General features: G+C 39.1%; 1 protein-coding gene across 1 annotated transcript in view; it reads right to left on the bottom strand.

Annotated features, from left to right (window-relative positions):
* LOC131679141 (A disintegrin and metalloproteinase with thrombospondin motifs 7-like) overlaps positions 1-16,138 on the bottom strand; it is a 194,687-nt gene extending 178,549 nt beyond the window's left edge. The window contains exons 1-3 of the mRNA XM_058959735.1: positions 16,054-16,138; positions 15,660-15,762; positions 15,377-15,534 (exon numbers count right to left, since the gene is read on the bottom strand). Of these exons, the coding sequence (XP_058815718.1) occupies positions 15,377-15,496 (120 nt within the window). The 5' untranslated portion in view covers positions 15,497-15,534; positions 15,660-15,762; positions 16,054-16,138. The remainder of the gene's footprint in view (positions 1-15,376; positions 15,535-15,659; positions 15,763-16,053) is intronic.
* Positions 16,139-16,581: the final 443 nt, after the last annotated feature.

Below are 16,581 nucleotides of genomic sequence, written 5' to 3'. Positions count from 1 at the left end.
TGGAAGATTCCTTACGGCCCTCAACAATATGAGTATTTTCGGAATGGTCTTGACAAGACAGTGCCAGAAATTGATTTTTGACGCCATTTTGAAATCCAATGTGGCGGCGTCCGGTTTAGTGAAATTCGCTATAATGCATGCAATATGGGTATTTTCGGAATGGTTTTGACAAGTAGGTGCCAGAAATTGATTTTTAGCGCCATTTTGAAATTCAAGATTGCAACTTCCGGTTTAGCAAAAATCGCTATAACCCATGCAATATGGGTATTTTTGCATTCATTTTGACTTTGCATTCAAAAGGATTTTTGCGATATCCGCGCAAAAAAAAACTTCCAAAAATATCCAAAAAAGTCTTTTACTGAGGGTTTCGCGGATTTTCGAATCAACGCGGTTTTTTTACGCCGATTTTCCAATTAACGCGTTTTTCTTTTACGGGGATTTTGCAGTTAACGCGGATTTTTAAATTAACGCGTTTTTTTTACGCTGATTTTCCAATTAACGCGGTTTTTTATGTAGATTTTTTTTGCGCGGTACGTAACCCCGCGTATAAAAAACCTGGGTGTGTACTTCAAATCCTTGCTCTCACTTGTGTACTATGTCCCTAAATTTTCATTACTTTCCCTACCCAGTAATCTCTAGCTAATTAAATATCGTTAAAATGTAAAAATTAATTTCCTTTGTTTCATTGACTTTTTTATAATTTATTCAGGATATTCGAGATTTTATTCGTGCAGGACTAAATACTGATTTCATCACAACTATAGTTGAATGTCTACTTCGCATGAGTTCTGCAAACCAATGAATAATCCAAAAGTGATATGTGCAATAAATGTCTCCTCGCAATGGATTAAGTCGGTTTTTCATGCAAATTATGCAAATGGTTATCTTATTATTAATTATTTCATGAGAAGTAAAAAAATTATTTTGATACCAAGACTCTCTTGTGTATTAGAAATATCAAAAATGGTCGATATTCAACTGCCTATTTATTACCTATTACTTAACCCTTTCATGCCCATCTTTTTTCTAGTGTATGTAAGGTTTCAAAACTATTTTTCCTGAAAAAAGTAGGGTCAAGAAACACGAAAAGCCTTTTTTCATAAAGATAGGTGCTTCCCTCGCAGTGCTAGAAGCTGCTCTATTTTTACCTTCCAATGCTCAATACAATTCTCCTAGAATAGTTACAATATTCCTTCTTGTGTGGAAAACGTAGCCAAAGACAGTCCAAATTGATAAGTTTTATCAGTTCTCAATTATATTGGTACATAACGAAGATATATGAAAAATTATTTTTCCGTCGTCAACGATGTCGCTGGCAGCACTGCTCCATCGGAATCCAATCAGACTATTCGCAATAAGTTCCGTTCTAGAGCTGATCTTTGTAACTGTTAATGCTCAAATGAAAGGCAATAGTCATATTTATTAGCCTTACTTGTTTTTGTGAGCAAATCTTGCCTCAATCAAAAGATATAGCTATTTTAAAACGATGTTGTCCACAAACAACATGGGCATGAATGGGTTAATAAAAAACTCTCTCCTGAGAAGTTGGAGCATTAGCCATTTTGCAATACTGACATACCCCATCTTTGCCTTTAAAATTTCCAAAACTATATTTTAATTGAAAATTCTCTCCTGAACCGTAAAAAATTGTCTATTTTGACGCTTCAGAATTTATCACAAGAAGTTCACAGTGAAAAACTTTAAACATTCCGTCCAGTACAACAGAAGTTACTGACGTTCAAAATTTGAAAGCTTGAATGTATTCTACATATTGCTGAGAATGACTTGTTTTGTAGGATCCACAATGAAGTATGTCTGATCAATATTATCATTTTTGATGCTTATCAACGGGTATTGATGTGAATTTCATGTTTTATACAAATTAATGTGTATTTTAAAATTGCTCGAACCATTAATCATTGTGCTGATTATTACATAGGAAATGTACGGTACATCTTATCGAAATAAAACATTTAATTCACTGAAACGGTGAAAATAAATATATATAGGGTAAGGTGGGGCAAATCCGACCGTTGGGTAAACCCGACCCCCCTCTGTTACCAAAAATCAGAAGCACTACGCGAACTAATATCAATGTTGTCGTGTAGAGCATCGAAAATAATCATAATGGTGGTATGACAGCATTTTATTAGTCTACATTGAAATGCTCATACGACAAAATGTGTGTTTTTACAACTTTTGATTTAACTTTTGTGCATCGTTGAATACAGGATATTTCTGATTGTTAAAGTGATTGCATAATAAATGTAAATGGATTTAAATTCTTTGATTTAAGTCCTACAAAGTGCATAGATGAATTTAGTTCAACCTTTTTCATATTTTTTTTTAATTGCATCGTAAGGAAAAATAACGGGGTGGGGCAAATCCGACCTCTAAATATTGGAGTAAATCCGACCGCTTTTTTGCTAAGAAAATGTTTATTTATCAAATTGAAATATATTTTTATTGTTATTATTTATTATTTTTATGCAAAATGGTTCATAATTATAAACGAAAGACACAAAAACGTGATGATTATAGCATTCGTCGAGCAATTGCTCCGATGCAAATGGGAATATCATTACGTGCTACTGCTCGTGATTTTAGCATTCCAAGATTGATATTGAGCTTCATTTTCTTCATGTTATAATTCAATAACACAACATTCATTGATTTATCATTGAAAAACCATAGAATTTGAGTAATATCTGCACTAAATCAACCAAAAACGTAGGGGGTCGGGTTTACCCCGCCATTTTTGAAAACAGCAAAAATGAACATTTTTGTAAAAAACTTGTATATCATGATATTCCGAAGATCCAAATAAAATGTTATATACAGAAAGTTGCCCAGGAGTCTAACTTTCAATTTGGTATATAAAACGACTTGATCCGATGTAAAATGAGCTTTTTGCAGCCAAAACCATTTACTAGGTCGGATTTGCCCCACCTTACCCTATATAAATATTTTCAAGTTACTTACGCGAGTGGTTCTGGTTGGCGTTTTAATGAAAGCAACGGCCTAATTAATTTGTTATTGCTTGTTCTTTTAAACTCTGGTGGGGCAAAATCGCACGAAAAACCCATTTACAGGCTGGAAACTTGAAAGTGATGTACTTAAAATATTTTAAAATGAATCGGGTTAATTCATATGGTTCCCGAGAATCCAGATTTCTAAGCATGTATTAGTGCTGGGAAACAATTTAGGAATTTCAATGGAATACTGGCAATATGGGTATCAAAATTCTTGGAATTTCATCAGCAGGCTGCATCTCGTGGTACCACATGGTGATTTGACCCCGGAACAAACACTCCTGAGCAGGTTCCCGTGAGGCCGTGAGTGGCCATTCCGAAGTCAAATTGCCGTATGATACCGCAACAATAAACAATAGACTTCTGAGATAATTTCAAGAGTTTTAATACTCAAATTGCTAGGATATTATTAAAATTTACAAATCATACCCTAGTGCTAGAGTAATACTCCGGAAAATGCGGGGTTACCATGAACCAGACACATTCATCCGGTTCAATTTTACAGAATCGAAAATTGAACGAGTTCCAGAATAAAAACATCAAAAGTGTCCAATTTGTTAAAGCAAGCCCTAGTTATGAACATTTCCATTTGCGGGTATCCGGGTACCCTTTTCGGCGTGTTAACGGTTAACGATTCGAACTTAACGATAGCTAGGTACGTGTGCACGATCAATTTACTTGTTCAAAGTTGCCCCTAAAAATGAACAACTTTTCAAATGAAAAAAAATGTGTGCTGAGCACCGTGCCTTTTGAGAATAATTACAAATTCAGGTAAAGCTGTTGACAATATTATTTAAATATCACTTTTCTAAAAGAAGCGCTGTAACGTCACAAAAATAAAAAGAAACTAAAAAAAGTATTTTGGCTCCTTGGTGTGATTTGTTTGCTATTTATGAATCAATTGTAGATCATACTTTTGGATTTTTATATAAATTGGCAGAGAGTATTAATTAAAGACGCGTAACTTAACGTCACGCTTCCTTCTCTAGGGCTTTCAAGTTTTGTAGATCAAATGTTCTATGAAATTTTGTCTACTTTCTGAATCTGTAATCTTTGACAGAGGAGCTAATTTGAAAAAGTTGGCAGATATCTGGAAAATAATGGAACATGCGTCAAATCATTGTAACGCCACGAAAGAGTGTGCCAACTTGATATCTGATAAATATTATGCAGTGAAGACTCGATTTTATCAACTTTTTGATCCGATTTTGTCAGCCTTATATGAAAATTGATAGTTGGTAGTTTATGGGCTCTAGCAACCGACCCTAGTTGAATTCGAGTAAATCCCTCCTTGAGCAAATTTTTCCTATCTTAGAGATCCGAAATATGCAAAAAACAAAAAAAAATTAAATTTTTCACTGTCAGACCCCCTGAAGGGAAATTTAAACTAAATAATCAGAAAGGGCTATGAGGCTACATCAAGGGACTAAAGAGGAATATTTTAAGATTTTTTTAGGTTTCTTAAAAAATATGTCCCGCTTTTGTCAATTTCCCCGTTTTGTCAGCATCAAATTCACCAAGGGGCTGATAAAAACTACAGACACTTTATACACAGACTAGCGAAGTGTCAAAAATTGCAGCCAAACGGACTGTCAAAAAGTGCAGCCAAACGAACATGAGAGTTTTGAGAGGGGAAGTGCAAGAGGAGGCCCATGCAAAGCTTATGGGAGCTTCCGTGATGCCAGTTTACATCCATGGTTGCTAGTTTTACTGTTTTTCTCTCCGCTAGTCTGTTATATAAAGTGTCTGTAATAAAAACGGGTCTTCACTGTAATGCTTTTATGTAGTGCAGTTGAGTTAATACCACTGTTTGTTTTCCGCATCGCATTCGCGGAATGAACAACTTACATTATAGTGAAATGTGTGACGCAGTTGCGGGAATTACTGTAATCGTGACGAACAATGGCACTAAAGCAGTACACTGACCATGATCGCACATTTGTCCCGTTTTCTATGGGATTTCCTATCTTTATGGGACTGATTTGCGATCATAGGCAGTACGCAGCGTAACCAAAATATATTAAACTTCCGATTCAATTCCGAAAATTTAATTCTTTCTGTGATTCATAAAAAAAACAGAAAAAAAGTTGAAATTTCGAATCCGATCCACGATTTTCGATAACGGTTCAAAGACAACATTCATCATTTTACATGCCGTGGCCGAAGCAACGCACGTTCCTATATGCAAATATAGCACACATATGATGAAACCCGTTCCTTCTGTCTCGCATCGACAGCGGGCCTCAATTTGCTGGATCAAAGACCACTGATAAAGGATAACCACAGCCTGCACATGAACAATTACGGTGCGGGTGGATTGCTCATCCTATCAGCAGTAATATGCGTGCGGTGCTTATACAAACCGCGCCAATTATTCATAATGGCGAACCTCGCAATCAATCACTGGATATGTTGGTACTTAAATTGGTATGTATGAATACAATACATATAGACTTGAGGGCGGCTGTTCTCTCGAAATCGAATCACCATCAGCGGCAAGATAATTCTCGCCATCGGCTGCAACGCACTGGCTGAAGCGGTTGTAATATATGTATCCATATGTAAATCTTCATTGCTGATAAGTGGCGGAACTAAGCATCGCCAATTTTCTGTGTACATATTTTTGGAAGACAACAAAGCGGAAAATGTTCCACCGTTTATCCGAGTAAAACATCAGAAGGTTAATAGAGTAAAAATGTGTATGACCTAAACGTTGCGCCGTGCGTTGGCATGTCGCACCATCCGTAGCTGGCGTGCGCACGAAATGGATAATGGCGCAAAGAAAGAACACGTGCGATCGTTTGTCTGACTCGATCCGTTACAAGTGCTTTTAATAGATCGTGCTAAACGTAATAGACCATGCGATGAAAATGGAAACAAATAAAACGAAACATAGTATGCTTTCAATCACTTTCGCCAACAGAAACTAGATGGCTCTAGTCAGGCTTGGATCTAGTACGTTGTACTGACTTGAAGATGAGGCGGTGAATATATATTTAGGAGTATTTTCGTTGATCATCGGTGACTCGTCTTTTCTTTGAAGGTGAAAACGAATCATTCAGTAAGTCCAGTAAGGAAACCGTGTTGGACGATCATTTTTTCAACAATTTTTCGAACAACTATCTTCAATTCAAGTAAATGTAACTGTTTGAATTTTTAAAACAAGTACTGGTTCCCATTGATTGAAAGTGATCGAATTGTTGCGTATTTTATTTCCTTTTGCAATTAAAATGAAATTACTTTGTTGTAAAGTTGCATTCTTTCTTTTCGGGGTAACTTTGATCAGCAAAATATGTGTATCGAAACAAGAGATAACGCTGCTAAGATAATGTGCAAAGGATCGTTTGAACAGATTGAAACGATGCATGAGAGTTGTATCGTTGTGTTCATAAAAAGTACATTAAATGAAAAAATAATCGTTGCCGAACATATTTAGAATATGGTTTGCCTTCTGTTACAATGATTTTGTTAGAGGGAATCATTTTGTCATACGTTACTGAAAAAAGTCTTATTTGATCAGGGTAAGTACCCCGGTGATGAAAGATACCCCGTTTTACGGTACCAGCCACGTCACGGCTTTTACATACATGGGTACCCACGCGGGAAAAAATCGCGGCACTTCCACTCTGCTGAACGGTTTGGGACAAAGTAATTAGAGCCTGTTTTCCTCAGAGTAAACCGGGCAAACGAGAGGATCACATGTTCGCTTGCAATCCCAGCTACGGGTTAATCAATGCCTCGTCCAACGAGGCCAAACCGCATCACACTAGCTCCCAATATAAGCTCACTTGTTAAAACACTGTCACTGTTATGAGTATTATTTAGCACAACTCATTTTTTCAGTTTACCATACTTTGGTTAATAATTTTACATTTCCGCACTCGGATTCGGTTTATTTAGGTTAAAATAGTTACCACAATGATTTCAGGTTAGCGAAGGTCAATTACCTAACTAGTGGGATACGGAATCTTAAGTTTTCTTACTATAATGTATGCATTGTTTGTTGTAGTTTGGAATTTCAACCAAATGTAATATACTTTCTTATAAGTTCGAATAGCAAAAATTTCGCATGAATTCGTTAAATTTAATTTTTACTGGTTCATAAGCACATATTAATGGATCGTTTTACATTTTTTCTTCTTATGGATCGTTTGTAAATATCCATGAACCATAATTTAACTTTCGATATATGAAATAATACATATCATTTCTAATGTTCATTTTTACATCTTCTTTGGACCAAGAAAAATTATTTAGCAAACATTTTCATCAAATTTATGGAACTTTTTCTAACATTTTATTGCTCTATTTTGTAATACCGTGGAACATTTTTGTCTGTATTATGGAACATATCGACGTGTTTTAATGTACATTGTTAATATTCTATGGATCAATGCCAGTTAATTTATGGCGCAAAATGTAACATTTTATGGGACATTTCCAATATTTGATATTAATTGCTCTTTTATTACTATTTTAGTGCTCTTTTTGGATTAAATCGCCCTTTTTATGGATCATTCACACTGTTTTATGGATTTACAGTTTTGTTTTATGGAACATGGACAACTTTTTTATGGATCGTTTTACCCTTTTTTATGGATTATTTTAAATAATTTATATGCAAAAGTATATTTTCCCGTGTAAAACCTAATACCAAGGTGCCATCTTTGCCATACCTGTATATAATGCATTGCTAATAATCGACCTCGATCAGGATACGGAGGCAGATTCAAAGCATCACGCCATGGCAAGTGTTTCAACGCTAATGGAATGAATCGATTCTGTATGCGTTGTACCCTCAGACACCAAGACGTCTGATGTGGCCACCGAACAACAGAAGCAGTTTCCAATATAGGACGTGCTTTCAGGCAATACGGATCGGTAAAATTCTTCGCAATCTTAGCGTTGAACCCCAGATTACGAGTATCTTTTGAAATAACGGCTGAGCGATGTGCCTCGGATGGTAACTTAGAATCCAACAGCACGCCTAGATCCTGAACTTGTTCGACTGTGGTCAGTGAAACACTGTCAATGCGATAGTCAAATACAATCGGTGTTGCTCATTCATTTTCGAGCGCTCGATCGAGATACAAGAATAGTGCTAATCCGCGTTCAAGGTTATCTTGGCATTCTCTGCCTCTCGAGGTTTTGGATTTTCATCTTCTCTTGTGCGTGTGTTAACCGTTAGGCCGCATTCCTCAGCCTTTTCTTCGCAAAGTGAGGATTGAATAATAACCAGCTATATAAGCTAGACTGGAGCGTCGTGGGAAACAAATATACAGCTAAGTGAAATCTATCATTTTTGATACATATGCGGATTTTTCCCGTCTGCGCGCGGAGCTGACCCCGTGCGATGACGGTGTCGATGGTTCCCTCCCCGGATGGCCAAATGGTGTGGTCTTCTTTCGGCCCAAAACAAAATCGCTGAATATATTACAGATTTCGAGACCTGACGGAACGATTCTCGGCTGTGACCGAAATAAAAATAGTCTACTCAGACAGGCTCAGGGTCGTGTTGACTAATTCAAAGCAGGCAAACGATATTGGTTGCTGCGAGCACGAAGGACTACTACGTGTATATTCCAGCTGTAAAAGGACAGTCTGAAGGCGTTGTCACCGATGAGAGTTTGACATGCGAGGATCTGCTGCAGTACGGGATTTAGAGACCGCTTACTTCAGCCAGTGAAAATACTTGAGTGCAAGCGTTTGCACTCAGTAGTAGTTGCGGTGGATGGTTCAAAAACGTACCCCCAATCAAACTCTCATCGGGTGACCTTCGCTGGTACCGCGTTGCCGAACTACATCCTCTTGCACAAGGTCAGTCTGCCTGTGCGTCTATTTGTACCGCGGGCTATGAATTGCACAAAGTGTAAACATTTGGGTCACACAGCCACCCATCGTAGCAATAAGGTCCGCTGTGGAAAATGCGGTGAGAATCATGTGGATTATTCGTGCAGTAGGAATGCTGACAAGTGTCCTTACTGTGCGGAGATTCTGCATGAGATCTCAGCATGTCCCGCGTACAAACTACGCGGTGATAAACTAAAACATTCGCTTGCGGAACATTCCGAGCGTTTTTTCGCAGAAATGTTAAAGAAAGCTACGCCACCATCCTCAACAAACCGCTATGCTCTCTTGCCTCCTAACGAGGGCGAGGCTGATGACTCACAAGAGGGAATATCTACTAGGGTGCCTAGAAGTTATAGGAAGAGGAGGAACATTTCCTCTCCTAAAGTTCCTTGTAAAGGCCAGAAGGTGTCCCTTGACGGGGTTCCGAAAGTAACATGTATTGGAAGTGTTGCAATCAAACCGAAGCAAGTAGCTCCTGATCTCGGAGGATTAAGCTCAGAGAAGTAGTTCCCAGCACTTCCAGGAACTTCAAAACATCCCAAGTGTTCTTTTGTTTCAGTTCGAGAATCATCACAGCACTGGAACTATCAAACTCTCGGACATATTGGACTGGATAATAAAAACTTTCAATATTAATGATCTTATTAAAAGTCTGTTGTTAGCTCTTCTACCTACAATAAGAACATTTTTCAAGCAGTTGACTGCTAAATGGCCCCTCCTTACAGCGATTGTATCCTTCGATGGCTAACTCATCGAACGAGGTCACGGATTTGATCACTGTTCTACAGTGGAATTGCAGAAGTGTCATCCCGAAAATCGATTCCTTCAAAATTTTAATAAATAGTTTGAGTTGCAATGCATTTGCCATATGTGAAACTTGGTTAACTTCCGATATAAACCCAAACGTCCACGATTTTAATACTATTCGCTTGGATCGCGATACCCCTACGGAGGAGTACTTTTGGGGATCAAAAAGTGCTATTCATTCTACAGAATTAACCTTCCCTCGATAACAAGTATTGAAGTAGTCGCTTGTCAAGTAACAACCAAAGGCAAAGATCTTTGCATAGCTTTCATATATATTCCCCCCAACACAGCGATTTGGCACTGCCGGTTACATGACATCATAGAATCCCTGCATGCACCACGACTAGTTTTAGGAGACTTCAACTCTCACGGTACGGAAAGGGGTAGCCTTTATGATGAACATCGTTCTTCTTTAATTCACAATATTTGCGACAACTTCAATATGACAATTCCAAACACGGGTGAAATGACACGGATTCCTCCCCACCAGCGCGCCCAAGCGCATTAGCTGTATCCCTTTGCTCGACCTCGCTACAGTTAGATTGCGCGTGGAAGGGATCAGGGATTGATTCCCACGGTAGCGACCATCTGCCAATCGCATTCCCAATCAATAACGGCTCAAGCCCATTGGAAACAATCAATATTTCGTATGACCCCACACGAAATATCGATTGTAAGAGCAATGCTGCCGCGATATCCAACAACATTGAATCTACCCAAGAACTTCCTCCGGAGGAAGAGTACAGCTGTTTGGCTGGCTTGATTCTCGACAGTGCGAACCAAGCTCAGACTAAGCCAGTACCCGACGCGAACATACAAAAACGCTCTCCTAATCCGTGGTGGGACAAAGAGTGCTCAGACGTGTACGCGGAGAAGGCCGCCGCGTATAAGACCTTCCGGAACGACGGGTTACCCGCTAGTTTTCGACAATACGTAGTTACAGGCGCCGGTTCGTTGACGGACTAACGAGAGAAACATCGATGAGCACTCTTTGGGGAACAGCCCGACGTATGCGAAACCGAAACAGTACTAATGAGAGCGTGGAATATTCAAGTCGTTGGATATTCGATTTCGCCAAGAAGGTTTGTCCGGATTCCGCCCCGGCACAGATAATCTACCGCGCCGCGTCCCCTCACGATAACGCGAACTAAACACCTTTTTCGATGGTGGAGTTCTCACTTGCTCTCTTGTCCTTTAACAATAAAGCTTCAAGGCCAGACAGAATGAATTCAACTTGTTCAAGAATCTGCCAGACTCTGCCAAGAGACGCTTGTTGAACTTATTTAATAAGTTTCTTGAGGCTAATATTGTCCCACACGATTGGAGGCAAGTGAAGGTCATCGCCATCCAAAAAACCAGGAAAACCAGCCTCCGACCACAATTCGTATCGACCGATCGCAATGCTATCCTGTATCCGGAAGTTGTTCGAGAAAATTATCCTATTCCGCCTCGACAATTGGGTCGAAGCAAATGGCTTACTGTCAGACACATAATTTGGCTTTCCCAAAGGCAAAGGGACGAACGATTGTCTTGCGTCTTGCAACAACTGAAATTCAAATGGCCTATGCTAGCAAAGAGCAGATGGCATCAGTGTTCCTAGATATAAAGGGGTCTTTTGATTCAGTTTCTATCAACATTCTGTCAGAGAAGCTGCACCAGCATGGTCTTTCAGCGACTTTAAACAACTTTTTACAAAACTTGTTGTCGGAAAACCACATGCATTTTCCGCATGGTGACTTATCGACATCACGATTTAGTTACATGGTTCTTCCCCAGGGCTTATGTTTAAGCCCCCTGTTATACAATTTCTATGTCAACGACGTTGATGAATGTCTTGACAATTCCTGCACGTTAAGACAACTTGCAGACGATGGCGTGGTTTCTGTTACGGGACCCAAAGCTGTCGATCTACAAGGACAATTACAGAATACCTTGGACAATTTGTCTGCATGGGCTATTAAGCTGGGTATCGAATACTCCACGGAGAAAACTGAGCTAGTTGTATTTTCTAGGAAGCGTGAGCCAGCACAACTACAGCTTCTATTAACTATCAAACTATCGCTCAGGTCTTCATAGTAAAATATCTAGGGGTCTAGTTCGACTCGATTTTGGGAACTCTCATATCGATTGCTCATTCGATGCGACATCTTGAACCCGGGGGTGATTGAAAATTTCGAAAGGCTTGTTGAGCTCAATTCTCAGACCCGTTTAATATCCCTGTACTTTGACTACATGGCGCAGAATATTAATCCTTCTTCTTACAATCCCAACCGTGTAAATTTCATAAATACTTCTGAATCTACTGTTTTATTTGACACATCCATGAAAGACGAGATTTGTGGAATTCCGGACCACATACGCCCACAAGTCGACCTTTCTAAGATGTTTTATATTGATGGATCAAACCTCGAAGGGTCCACTGGCTTCGGTATTTTCAATCTAAAGTTTACCACCTCTTCCAATCTCAGTGACCCTGCTTCAGTTTACGCCGCAGAACTAGCTGCTATTCAGTATACCCTTGGAGTCATTGACACATTACCCGCAGACCATTACTTCATCGTCTCGGGCAGCCTGAGTTCTATTGACGCTATTCGCTCGATGAAACATGGAAAGCACTCCTCGTATTTTTTGGAGAAAATACGGGAGGTACTGAGTGCCAGAAAAAAAACAAATCTTTCCATATTACCTTGGTGTAGGTCCCTTCTCATTGCTCCATTCCGGGCAATGAGAAGGCGGACTCTTTAGCTAAGGTGGATGCCCTAGAAGGTCACGTTTATGAAAGACCAATTTGCTTCCATGAATTTTTCAGTATTACTCATCAGAAAACCCTCGAAAGTTGGCAAACTTCGTGGAACAATGGTGCACACGGAAGGTGGCTACATTCGATAATCCCTAAGGTATCGACGAAACCTTGGTTCAAGGGGATGGATGTGGGTCGTGACTTCATTCGTGTGATGTCCCGACTCATGGCAAACTATTACACGCTGGATCAGCGCATGTGGCGACGGCAAGCACGATATCGAGCATATTGTCTGGGCGTGCACCGAGTACAGTTCCGCCAGGTCTCGGCTCATGGACACCCTCCGAGCCCGATGAAGACCACCCAATGTCCCGGTTCGAGATGTTCTGGCAAGCCGTGATCTTCTCTATATGTCCCTCGTATACACTTTCCTAAAAACCATCAATATACAAATTTAACTACCCCTTTTTTCTATCTTTCTCAGAAGTGCCCTCTTCCGCCTGTATCATACACCCACGAAAGTTTCATGCGACTCCAAGGCGACACCAAACATCTCTGTCGAATGAGCCAACAAACACGGGACACTACGTACAAACCACACGCGCAACTCTAAGTCTTTCCGATCCGCATCTGAGCTGTACTACGAAATCCTCTGGAGGAACCCCTGCAGACTCGAGGAGGAACATCCAGCGGTTCCAGTACATAATTCTTCCTGATGAAGGCCAGCCGAGTCTGTAACCTATGCCGTTGATCTCCCGATGCCTAAAGCTGAAAGTTAATAACTTTCTCCCCGGCCATCTTTGTCCACCCTTCCTTCCCTGACTCTTATTCCCAGAAGTATCATGTATATTGTGCCTTGCAGAATAATCGCTCGATATGCGATTATAGGAAAGCTCACATCAGATAGGCACGTGACAGCCGCCTATATGAATTCATAGGAAGATTATTCCTTGGAGCTTTCGAAAAGCGCATAGCAGGTAGAAAAATAAACAAACAATGCAAGAAAAAACCCGTTGCTTTCATTTGCAATAGAGACAGCTTATTACCCTATAGTTTGCTTATGTTCGACTGTCTCATTGTCTAGTGGCTCCAGTCCAATCGGCTGGCAGAGCAACTGCGGCTATATTTAGGGCGCGTACAATGTGAGATTTTATTATAGGCGCGACAATACAGCATTTCTGTGTAACATTTTCAATGGAACCTAAGTAAGATTGAAACCCCATTTTCTTTACGTACTCTTTGGGTTACGGTATCACATTAACACTTTCCATTAATTTACTAACACAAGCCGAAAGAGGATTGTGTAGACTAGAATATTATGTAAAGATCGTCTAACTGGCAACAAGTTCGTGTCAGTTACTGATGAGTGGAACACGAAACAGTTGAACCCAACTTCTCATTATGCAAAGAAGTAAAGGGGAAAGGGTAAACCCGACCGAGTTATCAACAGAGGAGAAAGTAAACAAAGATAATCTCTCATTGTTACTTAGGTCCTATGAGAATTTTTTCCAGATTTGCATATCACTTACTCTAATTAAATACTTCATATGTTATATGCATTTTTTGGAACCTATTCGACGCAAATAAAAAATACCACCGTTGTCAAAGATCGCTGTAATCTTTTTCCTATCCGAACCTAATGATTTCTAATTATTAAAGGCTCATTGCAGTAACTGATCGCAAATCATCCAGCGAATGATTTCCTCTTCAATTGATCTTGGGATCAGCTGTTCAATGCGGCCACAAGTTTTATCAATTAGTGGGGCACGAGTATCGGTTTAGTTTTTGTTTTGTCCATTCATTCGGTCCTCCAATGATTCTTAATCCAATTACCGTCTAAATGGATCAGTTCAGCTTCTGTTTTTTTCTTCTCCTCAAAACCATCATCACACGCATTACTGTGGCTAGTGATGCCCTCTTGGGAGGAAAATCTGCACCGCCATCCAGCGGAATTGTGGAATGATTGAAAGCGAAACCAATGGTAATTTATTAATCGAAGCATGAGTTATCATTCCTGCTTAATTAATGGCGGATTATGGAAGCTGTCTTTGATGCTTAATCATGCTTTCTAGGTTAAATGTGGGACTGTTTGTTTGTTTGTCGGGTGCTTCCTTTTATTTACCGCGGAGATAAAAATGCCGTAATTTAGTGCTTTTACTTGTCTGATATGTTTTACATATCTTGCGGAACGATTTACAAATTGATTGAAATGTAAATCCGTGTCTTATGTTAGTTCTTCCACGTGATGGTAGTACTTATCGAAGAAATTTTCCATAACACATTAACACTGTTAATTATTATAGTTCTGAACAAAACGACGCCTAGTTATCTCGGGTTATCAATAATTACCATGAATACCACTAACATTTACGTAAGAAAGACTTTTAGTCAGATTTTTATCTAGCTGTAATATAACTTAAGCAAAGGATATCGTCTAGAAACCCTGAAATTAACCACTAATTTGGTTTAATTTTATTTATAAAAACCAAAATTACTTGATGATATAACAAAGGTATTTTGTACTGTAAAGTAGATACTTTTAAGGATATCACAATTAGCCATTGTGTTGGACGGGAATCAATCACACAGATGCATAAAACATTAATCAGATTAGGGTATACGTGTATACGTGTAAAAGAGAAATCACATTCCGCTAGATCGTCTTCTTCTCTGGAAAATCACACAACTTCAAATCTAGTTTTCGAGAATGAGACACCTGTCAGTAACAATAAATTTAGTGTATCCGTAATGAAAAAGTCATATATGGAAATTCATACTACATATCACTGTTCCAAGATATCTCCATCTCACGACCGGCGTATGTATTACTTTGCCTTCCATTCGCAAACGAATGAAAAACTTTATCACAGAACGTACCAAGTCCTATCTAACGTCCTTTCTCGACATCACAGTGCAACATACAAGCAAAAGACATTCACCCACATACCTTGCAAATGCCCTCCACGCAGATTCCCCTGCCGCTGTTATTCCGCCGGAAGTACTCGGTTGGCTTGGAGCACGACGTTCCATCGATTACGGTTTTGTTCAGCGTAGCAAAGTAACGCATCCCGATCGGTTTACAGTTCAGTTCACATTCGGCATCATCTTCAAAAGGATGGGGGACGAGATGAAAAAAAAAAGTTAATACAATATTCATTCATGGCAATACAATACTCATACACGTAGGTATATCTGCTTGATTTGAATAATCATGAATCGATTGGGCGTACCTTTGATAAATGCCTCCCAGATGTAGCGTTTGTCCTGGAAGGTTTGATTGTTGAAGCTAGTGCACTGCTGTTCACGAAAATCCACAACCGGATCCGGGCATTCCTGAAAAGGGAAACGAAAGGTTTTGTTTGATTTACGATGCAGAATTAATTTCAATTTTAGTATGCTTCGATTGACCGCCACTTCGACCGAATTGGATTATACGATTGAAAGCCGGTTAGCCAACAGAAGATTTGCCGGAAATTTAATTGAGCAGAAGAAGGGTTTTATATACAGTTCTTTGAATAGGTTCAGGCATCCGGTTTTAAATGAAGATAGTTAAAACGTACAAATTAAATGGCTTGCAACAGGAGAGGTATTCCCCTTTCTTGGACTATTGGATTCTAGACTAACCTGTTCATTGCACAGATGATAACGTTTAACGATGCCAATGCAATCACGACTTTCAACTGCTGTCTTGGGACTCTTTTTTCCGTTAATGTATCTGAAATGAAAACAAATATTTTTTTGTATTTGCTGCTATCAAATATTTCTTGCGTTGACTCAAAGTTTGAGGTCCCGGAAACAAACTACAACTTGTCCCATAATTATACGTTCTATAATTTTTTTGGGGCAGTCAAAAGTAACCATCAAACAACAAAAACTTTAGATTTCTTGTAGTTTTATTGACACAAACGTTAACTGTTACAAAAAATTTTTAATTTAATTAAAGCGGAATGTTTTTATGTTTATATGTACACGGGATTATTTGAATTAATCAAACACATACAGAAAATTTTCAGCATAACTTTAGAAATTGAGCGCCCTTAGAATTAAATTTCTAGAAGAAGTAGGGTAAAAAGGTATAATACGTCACACCGGGGCAAAATGCCCCTTTTCAATTCCAAGGATTCCTGGATTATCTAAAAAGTAAAAATGACT

The sequence above is a fragment of the Topomyia yanbarensis genome, chromosome 2 (genome assembly GCF_030247195.1).
Source record: "Topomyia yanbarensis strain Yona2022 chromosome 2, ASM3024719v1, whole genome shotgun sequence".
NCBI classification, from domain to species: domain Eukaryota; kingdom Metazoa; phylum Arthropoda; class Insecta; order Diptera; family Culicidae; genus Topomyia; species Topomyia yanbarensis.
This window is presented reverse-complemented; position numbering and strand designations above follow the sequence as displayed.